Source organism: Sinocyclocheilus rhinocerous, unplaced genomic scaffold (assembly GCF_001515625.1).
Source record: "Sinocyclocheilus rhinocerous isolate Xijiao unplaced genomic scaffold, SAMN03320098_v1.1 scaffold1779, whole genome shotgun sequence".
Taxonomy (NCBI): Eukaryota; Metazoa; Chordata; class Actinopteri; order Cypriniformes; family Cyprinidae; genus Sinocyclocheilus; species Sinocyclocheilus rhinocerous.
In genome coordinates, this window is record NW_015662579.1 from 155,786 (window position 1) to 166,941 (window position 11,156).

At 33.8% G+C, this 11,156-nt stretch overlaps 1 protein-coding gene across 1 annotated transcript in view; it reads left to right on the forward strand.

Moving 5' to 3' along the window:
- The window catches only part of LOC107728084 (elongator complex protein 4-like), a 77,495-nt gene that overhangs the window by 42,080 nt on the left and 24,259 nt on the right, over positions 1-11,156 (forward strand). Inside the window, exon 8 of the mRNA XM_016538158.1 lies at positions 4,521-4,627. Coding sequence (XP_016393644.1) covers positions 4,521-4,627 — 107 coding nt within the window. The remainder of the gene's footprint in view (positions 1-4,520; positions 4,628-11,156) is intronic.

Below are 11,156 nucleotides of genomic sequence, written 5' to 3' on the forward strand. Positions count from 1 at the left end.
TCTTTCTTGCCCTGGGCAAGAGGGAGCGCACCTCGGTTCTCCCCAATCAGCACTGCTCTAGCCAACTGCGTAAACACCCACCATTAAAAAAAAAATTAAATCCAAAGCGGGAGAGAGACAGAGCGCTACTGGCGTCTACTGGGTCAGATCGATAGTTAGGCAAATTAAAACTAAAGAAAACCGTATGCAACTTAAGCTTCGAAATGACAGACAACGAACAAAAAAGGTAATTTGCAAGAGCTGCGTCACAGCGCATATCAAAAACTCCCTTATCGGTTCTGTTTTCAGTACTGGAGAATAAACGATACATTCTTAGATGTTTTTGTTAGTACGTGAACGTTATCTTACACATTTTATCTCCCCAACAGATTCATTTGAAATAAGTTTATAATGCATGTTGGCTATTCCCAATTCAGAAGAGCGCACACACAGCCTGTTTCTGTGAATGCTTCTCATACTCGCTCCTCTCTAAAGTGAAAACAGAAAATACTAACAAAATCTAATTCAAAATATTAACAAAAACTATATCAGTATATCAGTGATACTAAAATACCAGTGCTGTAATTGTTAACTAAAACTAAATTTGTTATTTGAAATAAAGCTGAAATTAAATATAAAGTATTATATAAAAATATAAATATAAAAGAATATAAATATTAGATGAAACTTAAACATATATACAAACTTAAATATTCAGTAAAACGTACATTTAAAAAATATAAAAATTAGAAATATTCCCTTGGCAACTAAGTAAAATAAGTTTATGTTGAAGTACTAAAATTAAAGCTAAATATTATTAAAGCTAATATTTAAAAAAAATAAATAAAAAGGTCAAAAGCATGTAACAAAATTACTAAAGCTTAATCTAACATGAAAACTGAATATATACAGAAAATAAAAGTTAATAATACTATAATAGTATATAAATAATACATAAATAACACTGCTCAGCATAGCAACACCCTGGCAACCATCCACAACAGTCTAGAATCATGGCAGAGCATTTTACACAGACAAACACTGCTCACGTTTTCTTCAGAAAATGTATTTTTAAAAGATGTTTCATTGGTCCCTCATCTTTTTCATGCCTTTTGCATCATCCTATCTTTCTGACTCTCTCTCTCACACACACACACACACACACACACACACACTGGCTCAGTAAAGTGCATTAGTAGAGAGGGGCAGGCAGGGTGGACCTCTCTCTAGCTGTCAGCTCGTGTTAGTGTGGCCGTGTTCAATCAGACGTGCTCCTTGGCAGACAGGCAGGGGGGAGATTCAGCTGACACAGATCCCCTCTTCCCCATCACAAGCACCCAGCACAGCCCTCAGGGGCCGCAGAGTTGCAGAATCAATATTTTCATACTGGCTAAAACCTCTCAGTGGCCAGACTGCAGATGAGGAAAATCTTTGGGGCTCACGCTCTTTCGGTTCTGTTCTTTTTCCTCTCATTCTGCCTCTTTATATTCTTCCTTGTTTTCATCTCTTCATGTTGCATGCTTTATCTTTTCATCTCTTTTGTGTCCGTCTTTCTGTAAAGGTCAGTTTGTTTACAGTTCTCTCTCCTGCCCCGTTTCTTTCTTGCACTCATTTGCTCTGTGTGTACGTAATAGCCAAAGGGGGTGTGGTTTACAAACACTAATGACCTCAGATGATTCCAAATTAATTCATTTATTTATTTATTTAGATGCTTATCAGTTGTTTATGAACAAATTAAATGCTAATGAGTTTTATTTATTTTTCTAGATATTTATGTATTATTATAGTTTATGATGTCATTATTTTAATATGTCTTATGTTATTTTATAATGTTATTTATGTGTTAATGTCGTTCATTTCTTAAAATCTGTTTTATTTCTCTTCTCTTGTCTTCTGTTTTATTTTTATGTATTTATTACATTATTTTGTCATTTTAATATTTGTTATTTTATCATTTTAATTATGTTCATGTAATAATTTCTTTATTTAGAAGGTTATCAGATGTTTATGAACAAATTAGATGCTAATGATTTCAATTCCATGAGTTTTTGTTTTTCATTTATTTGTTTATTTATTTATTAATGTATGTGTTTTATTTAAAATGTGTATTTTAAAACTGTCAGTTGCTTTTTTTCAGCTAATTAATTTTTTATTTAAACTTATTTTAAATTTCAGGTCGCAGTTACATGTGTCAAAGTCTTGTTTATTTTGTTTTATTATTTGTAATATTGCTAAATAATAGTTAGGTCATGTTATTAATTTAGTTTTATTTTGTTTAGTTAGTTCTTTGACAAAACAATACAATTATTTCAGTGTATTTTTCATCAATACATTTGCTAAAACATTTGTTGGTGGATGTTACAACATTAACAACATTCAGCGGTTTTTCTCAGATGTTTATGAACAAATTAATAATTTAGATTTCAGTAAATAGTTCATTTTAGGAAGTTTGAGATGTTAGTAAGATTTTTGAGAAGGGTCTGGCTGCAGGCTTGCACTTGCACTCTCAGACTTGCATTCTCAGACACTTGCGCTTCCGCTAGCGACGTCACTTGCAGTCTTTTTTATTTTTTATTTTGTTCTATTTATTGATTACTTTTTGTTTGAATCTCTCAACATTTTACAACAGTAGCCAGGTGGTGAAGACAAGAAAAAAGAAACTAAATTACAATGTCACTTGCAATCACCACTTGCACTCTCCGATACCTGCGACGTCACTTGCAGTCGTCACAAATCGTGCGTGTTGCCAATGGAGACAAGACGCTGTGGTGGTGATTAAACGATTAAAAGAGAGATTTTTTGATTGAGATTTTTTAACAACATATGCTAATAATTTCATTTACATGTGAATTAGCTCTTTTTAAGATTTATCAGATGCTTGCAAAGAAATAAGAAGTTATTAATGTTATCTCCATTGTTAACATTATGATATTAATGTTATCTCAGTTGTATGTGAATTATCTCTTTTAAAGATGTTTATAAATGGATAAGATGCGCACAAATATAATGCAATGCTTTCCAGATTATGGGCACATCTCGGCAACGTATGTATCCTTACTTTTTTTGTGTTTGAAAAAAATTAGGTGTTCAGAGAGTTATTGTTAGCTCTTGGTATTGATTTTTACCTTGTTTCATGAATTAATGCTTTGCCATAAGGTCTTATAGACAATAGTGAATGTGAAGACGTACACGAGGCCACTCTTTCTTTTCTGTGGTGCGTCCACTGCACAAAGCATGTTGGGAGTCCTGTCACAGCGAATCAACTCGAGCGGAATCAACCTAGCGCACGGGTCCCTTTACAAGTGGAGCCTTTACACACACACACACACATGCTCTTTCCATCCTCTCACCCCCCTCATCCTGGTCTTCAGCGCTTCCTTTTAATGTCATATTCCTACTGGCCGCATAACTGGGAGAAAAAAAAAACTGGGCTAGGAATTAAAGCGAGAAAGAGGGCGAAAAAGCTTTCTCTCTTCCCAACATGCCCCTGTGCCGACTGACCTTGTTTTACCCCCATCCTCCACTCACCTCTCTTGCTTTCTCTCCCTCCCACCAACCTATTTCTCCCCTCCCTCTGCTGCACTTCTTCTCTCGTATGTTTTGGTTTCTGCCCATTGGTGCAGCTAATAAAATAAGGGTTGATACAATGCTGTAGTGGCCAGTGTGAAAGGTGATAGCTACATGTGTCCACAGTAAAACTCAAGCAGACAATGAAAACCAGAGTCTGTTCAAATTGGTAATAGGCATAACAAACCTGGGAAAAATATTTGCTAGAGAGCATGTTTATTAGCCTGCATAAGATTGTGAATATAGTCAGAAACATCATGCTCATTAAAATGTCATGCTCAGATTTGAGAGACAAATGGATTTTAAATGCAATTTCAGTAAAAAAAAAAGCTCTATTAAAACGTATGTTTGAAATATAGTGTTGCAGTGTTAGAAACCCATTCACACAAGTTGCACCTACAAAAACGTGTTGCTCACAACCTGTAAATGTGTTTTCCTTTTTTGAAAGAAATTAAAACTTTAAATCAGCAAGGATGCATTAATTAGGTCAAACGTTATAGTAAAGACATTTATAATGTTACAAAAGATTTCTATTTTCTGTTCACCAAAGAAAATAATATATTGTGGTTTCAACAAAAATATTAAGCAGCATGTCTGTTTTCAACATTGTTAATAAGAAATGTTTCTTGAGCAGCAAATCAGTATATTAGAATGATTTCTGAAGGATCATGTGACCCTGAAGACTGGAGTAATGATGCTGAAAATTCAGCTTTACATCACAGAAATAAATTACATTTTAAAATATATTCAAATAGAAAACCGTTATTTTGAATTGTAATAATATTTCAAAATTGTAATATATTTTCAATCAGCTCAATTCAGTCTTAGTGAGCAGAAGATACATAAATTTTTTTTAAAAACTTACCAACCCCAAACTTTTGAACAAACATTTGAAGTTTATACTGAACAATATATCCCTACAGTATGTCTTAGTAGTGATATGATTCCCTTTAATGTCTTCGGTGTTTGTTCAGGTCTCCTGCATGTTCGTCAGTTGCCGCGTCTGAACTGTCTGTCTTGTGAGGTCCCCGATACGAAGGACTTGGCCTTCAAACTCAAGAGAAAGCAGTTCACAATTGAGGTGAGTTCACAATAATGATGTCACTAGAAAATGTACAGTCGTGTCCTCTCATATGTTTCCTGTAATAATGTTGTCTTCAGTGTATTCACTTGTCTTTTCCTCTTGCAAGCACAGCTTTTTTATCTTCTACTTTGTAGGTTCTAATAATTACAGATGGAGAGCAGTAAGAGTAGGACATGCATTTTAGGTGCTAAAATTACTCATTTTAATTTTAATTGCTAATTTTATTTTCCTGCCCCCATGTCCCTCGAACCACTGCACATATTAGGAGGTCATGATTATGAATTGATCTCCACATTAGCTGTGCTTCACTAGTTCCTGTTTATCTTCCAGAGCTATTGAGTGTCAATTTGAAAGGTTGCAACTATTGATTTTAAACTGGACATGTTACACCTCTCCTCAGAATAACCCCAGAATAAGCTTTTCTGAAGTCTCATAAATACACTAAAAGTCCTTATTGTGTATCTTTTTGTAACTGGGAATTATATAGTACTCAGACAGGTCTGATCAGACATTGTTTGCATGCATTCACTTGAGGAAATGTGCCCAGGTAAATATATTGTCGAAAAATAACTGTTAAATTAGCTAATAGCCAAAAGGATTATTTATATTGTCCCTGTTTGAAAGGTTTTGTGTTGTGTGTAGGGTCCAAAATTATTTTTTTTGCCACAAGTGAATTGTACGGGGCCACTAAAGTGACTTTTGGGAGTCTCTCTTTTGCGCGTGTGTGCGTGCGTGTGTGTGTGTGTGTGTGTGTGTGTGTGTGTGTGTGTGTGTAAAATTCAAATATATAAATACACACCCATGCATGTATATATGTAAGAAAAATATGTTACGTTTATATATTAAATATATTTATATATAATATAAATTATATGAATATAAATATATACATGTAAATATTTTCAAAATATATACTGTATGTGTGTGTATTTATATATTCATAATAAATGTACACAGTACACACACATATACTATGTAAACAAAAACTTTTATTTTGGATGCGATTAATCGTTTGACAGCACTAATTTTATATATATTTTTGTTTCTTTTACACCTTTTTTTTATCATGTATTTTATCATTTCAATATGTTTGTCCCTGTGACAGGACTAATTTAGCAGTTTTTTTTGTAAAATGTAATATTGTAACTTGAATTTCTATTTTGATGGTTTAAAGCCTACATATTTGTTGATGGAAAATTGTTGAGGTAAAAAACCTGGTGTCATGTTAATAATCATTTGTTAACTAGTATAACCTAGTTTTATATTAAGAGATATTTTATCCTCTTTGAAAAAAAAAAAGTTCCAATTAACAGTTTGGCTTCTTATCTACATTTTCTTGAGGTTAAACTTTCCTCAGTTCTTCATGAATTATTGTGCATTTATTATAAAAGTTTCAAAAATAGGTTTCTATTAGACGCTTGGTTGAGTGGTATTTTTGTGTTGTATGTTTACTACCATTACAAACCCTTCAGTAGACACACACATACAATCCACTTGCAGCCAGTGAGTGCCTGTCCATCAAGTGGCGACAAATGAAAGGGCCCAGGCTCTTACTGAAGCCCCATCATTGGCCCCTAATTAAGTTATCAGTGGTGAAGCTGTTAATAATTAATCAGGAAGTGTATTGTCTCAGAAGGACCAGCAGTCTTTGTCTTTAAACGCTCTCTAAGGCAGAGACCTCTCATCCACTCCTCACTAGATTTATAGGGTCAATAAAAGTCAAGGTGGTTTCCCTCAATGGCTGTTTAATGAGCCGACCGCTTTGAGTTTGTGGAAGGGCTCAAATGTGAGTTTGTGTTGTAGCAGTGCTAAGAATTTGTGTATCTTTTTGGACAGCGGAATGTACCTTAACATCTTAACATCTTTACATCAGATCTTTCAGCATGTTCCTTAAAGGATAGTGTAATAGTTTGTAACTCTAATTGAAACATGGCATGGCATTAGCAACACCAAGGTCATGGGTTGAATTCCCAAGAAGTGCAAAAGCTCATAAAATGTATACCTTGTGTGCAATATAATTCGATTTGTATCTGCCAAGTGCATAAGTGTAAATATCATGTCATAAAAACTAAATATGCATAGAGTATAATGGTTTAAAAGTCCTAATTGCCCAAACTAAATAATTGAGGGGCAATATTGCTTGAACAAAATATGCTTCGGCAAAAATGTTAACTTATGAAAATGTTGAATAAAAAAAAAAAAAACATACTTATGATTTCACCTTGTGCTATTATTTCATTTTAATATATAGCACAAGGTGAAATCTTGTGCAAACATTGAAATCGGTTGTGCTGCTTAAAAACTAGAACATTTTTTTCCAGGTTTCTTTAGTGAATGTAAAGTTCAAAAGAACAGCATTTTTTAAGTAGAATATTATATAGAATAGTCTATATAACATTTATCATGTAGAATTTTTTGTAGCAATGTAAAAGTGTTTACTGTCACTTTTTAACCATTTAATGTATCCTTGCCAAATAAAAGTACACTGAAAAAAAATTAGTCATTGAATTTACAAAAATTTTTAAGGTAAGTGGTTACAATCAATTTATTTTAGCTACATTTAAATAAACAAATTTAGTTGACTAACGTTCAACTTTTTTGTTTATTTAAATGTAGCTAAAATAAATACTTTATATAATTTAGTATCATTTTTTTCAGTGTATTCATTTCTTTAAAAAAAAAATCTTACTGACCAAATTTTTTTGAAAGGTGTATTATTAATCCTAAATGTTGTAGTTTAACTGTTCAGGACAAACAAGGGACTCATGTACAACAGTGTTAATTTCCTTGACTAATAATTTTCGTCCAAGACATTTTTTTCACCGACAACAACGAGACGATAACGAACTAAAACTCATTTTTAAATGACAAAAACAATGACGTAAATCTATTGACATTTTCGTCAACGAATAAAAACGAGACAAAAATGTTAGGGAGGGACGATTTGGGAAGAAATTCATTCAGAACGAATCTGCTGCGTGGTTCGGAGGTTAGATGCGTCATTGTGGGACATAAGCTAACATACACTTGCTGCACGTCGCATAAAACGTTCAAAAATGTCAATATGTGGGAGTAAGAGAAGAGCAGACATATGGATAAATCTGACAATGTAAGAGAACTCAATTCGGTCCGGTTTTCTGAGCGCAGACACCGAAGCACAGACACAGAAAGCGCGTCTCACAGTGCGCGAGTACTCTTTCGCGTCGCATCGCACTGCTCTTGACTGAAAAACTTCAGTAGCCCTAAAGATGAATCTAAATTTATTTATAGAAATAAATATGTCTGCTTGAAAGAATGAAGAATATGGTTAACAAGTTGCTATAAAGAATGCATAATTAGCCATTATATATAACCATTGGTATTTCATTAAAAAGAAGACCATGTTCTTGTTCTTTATGAGAAGTGGTTTTATTTAATTTTAACATAAAGGCATGTTGTGTGTCACTGCAGTTAAATTGGTGTCTAACATGATAAAACCTTAATATCAAACCTATATAATGAGTTTGGAAATTTTAGAGAAATGCTTAATAAATGCACTGTAACAAAGCCCATTAGATTTTAGCCGACTAAATTTACTGTAGATTTAGTCGACTAAAATCTTATGATATTTAGTCGACTAAAACTAGACTAAAACTAAAAACAATTCAGATTACTAAAATATGACTAAAACTAAATGGCATTTTAGTCAAAAGACTATGACTGAAACTAAATAAAAATTTGCTGTCAAAATGAACACTGATGTAAAACTATCACAAAAAAAACAGCTGTGGATCATCCAGGTAACAACACAGTATTAAGAATCAAGCGTATGTAAACTTTTGAAAGGGGTCATTTTTATAAATTCAACTATTATTTACTCATGTGGACTATATAAATGCCATTTATGTGAAATATCCTATTCTGGTACTAAATAAAAAAATAACATGCATGATGTTATGGTATGATCCCTCTTATTTTGGTAAAATGATTAATATTTTGCAGATACTGCAAAGTATGTAAAACTAATTCTTAATGCAATTCTGAAGTACTGTATATGCTGATGATGTGCCTTATATTCAAGGTTATGTAATAAATGTATGCGTTCACTGAGAATCGTACCCATAATATTGTCACTGACACGAACACTATATTTTATTTCACAAATATATATGGAAAACATTTTAATAAATAGAGCAGTTCAAATGAATTCAAATGAGATCATATGAGAATATGTTCTTAATTGGAACTCCCACTGCGTCAGGTGTGATGACATCACAATAAGATGTGGCGAATAAGAATAAAAAAAGTGATGAAAAGATCATTAGTGAAAGGAGAGAGACTTGTTTTCATGAGCTGTTTCCCATTCGATCTTACCATCCCAATCTAGCCAATAACCTACAGACAGGCCTTTGATAAATAGTTTTACACCAACACCTTTGTCACGCACACAAACAAATGTGCCGTGCAGACTATATATAGTGGGTGAACAGAAATTCATCTCAATGAGTTTGCCCTGCGGCACTGAGTTAGCGTGCGTTCGCTTTACTTTCAAAAGTTCATATCATGTAGAATCATCTCTTGATCTTTTGACTTTGAGAACTTGATGGACTTTCAGTGCTCAGAACCTCTGAACTGACCTGAATTATGACTCAACATGTAAAAGTGGGAAAAAATGTATGATATGACCATTTTAACACCTGTTTTCTTTCTAGCATTGTTCTTTCTAGCCAGGCTATCATTCCAACCTCCAACACAAAGAAATAATGTATTTTCGCCTTCCTTTTAAGATGAGTCCGTGTGAATCCGAGGTCTGATCTGTGTTCAGTGATTGTGTTTGAAAGGTGATTGGCAGGCCAAGTGTGTGTCAGCCAGGTCGCTCCGAGTGCACACGTCAATCAGAGATCAGCCACGGCATGATAACATGACCACAGAAAGATGAGTTTTCACATACAGAAACCATCGAAATATTAGGTTGAATCATTCCTAACTTGCATGTTCTAGCTGTTCTTGTATACTGTTATAAAATGCAGTTCATTCATTGAATTTATAGATGCACTGATGTAGAAACTTGGGGTCATGCTGAAAATAACATTTGCTATGGCCAATAACCGATATGATGATGGCTTATTTTGAAGATTATTACTTTCTCAACTGCTTTCATGCTGAAGCTTCATTCTTGCTTCAGGTGAAATCAGTTAAGTATAAATAAATACATAAATAAATAATAAAAAATAAAGAAATTAACAAACGTGTATGTGTGTATGTATATACGTATCTCACACACACACGCACACACACATATATATATATATATATATACACACATACTGGTAAAAAATGTATATCCTGAATGCGCTGTAAGTCGCTTTGGATAAAAGCGTCTGCTAAATGCATAAATTATTATTATTATTAAAATATTAATATTAATATTAATATATTTTTAATATTAGGCATTAGAGCCTATAAATGAATAAATACTTGAATATTTATGAGATATACATTTATTATTATTATTATACTAATTTTTATTTTATTTTTTTCTTTACTTTTCTTTTCTTGCACCATACAGTGAAGGAATGAAAAGCTAGAATCTAATCAACAGAAGAAGCTAAAGTCTGTCTTTTAATTTGTTTAACATTTTCATTTGTCAAAATTTTTTGGTTGAATCATGCATCCTAACTCCCGAATGCAAATACAGTCGAGCGTGAATTATGAGTTTTTTGCTAATATTCTGCCTGTCCGTTGAGGCGAGTTGCTGTGCTGTAATGTAATTAATGCAGGCTGGGTCTACATGCTGTCACTCAGCTACCCAGAGGAGCATTTGGCTGCTTGTCTTTGACTGACTGGTAAAGTTCAGTTGGCGGTTGATGAGCAGTCAATTGCCAAGAATGCCCTGCGGTCAGAATTAACCTCTGTCACTGTTCCAGCAGGTATAGAGAGAGGGGTTATGAGGAAAAGCGTGATTAGCAAACACTCATGCATACATGTCAGTTAACATCAACTGAGGATTGAGACAGGAATGTGAGAGGTATGTGATTAAACTATACTTACCCTAGCGTGACCTCTGACCCAAACTTGAGCCAAACACACCTTGAGGGAGTTGAGGATTCTGGAGGTGAGGTCAGATGATCTTCAACCCAGGATTTAGGTAAAATTAGCCGTGGTTTACGGAGGTGCAATCTTGAAAGCTCAGCACTGGGTTGAGTGTCATCAGGTGTGAAAGTTTTAATTGCAATATCTGCATTGTTTTCTTTGGACCGGTTGAACCATCAAGTTTTTTTTTTGTTTTTTTTTTACCAGTTGAGGGCATATTTAAGACTAGTGTGGGCATATTTATGGTGATATGTCAGAACATTGGTTTTATAATTCTCATAACCACACAAGCATTCCTTAAGTAATTGTTTTTTTTGTTGTCCCATCTTAGTTTTGAAGGTTCTGCTCCTGCGGCAAGATCTTGATTGATTGGTTGTGTCTGGGCTAGGTCTTGTTGGTTGGGCCTTGCTGCTGAATGGTGTGGTTGGTTTTAGCGGTCGACCAGTTTTTTTTT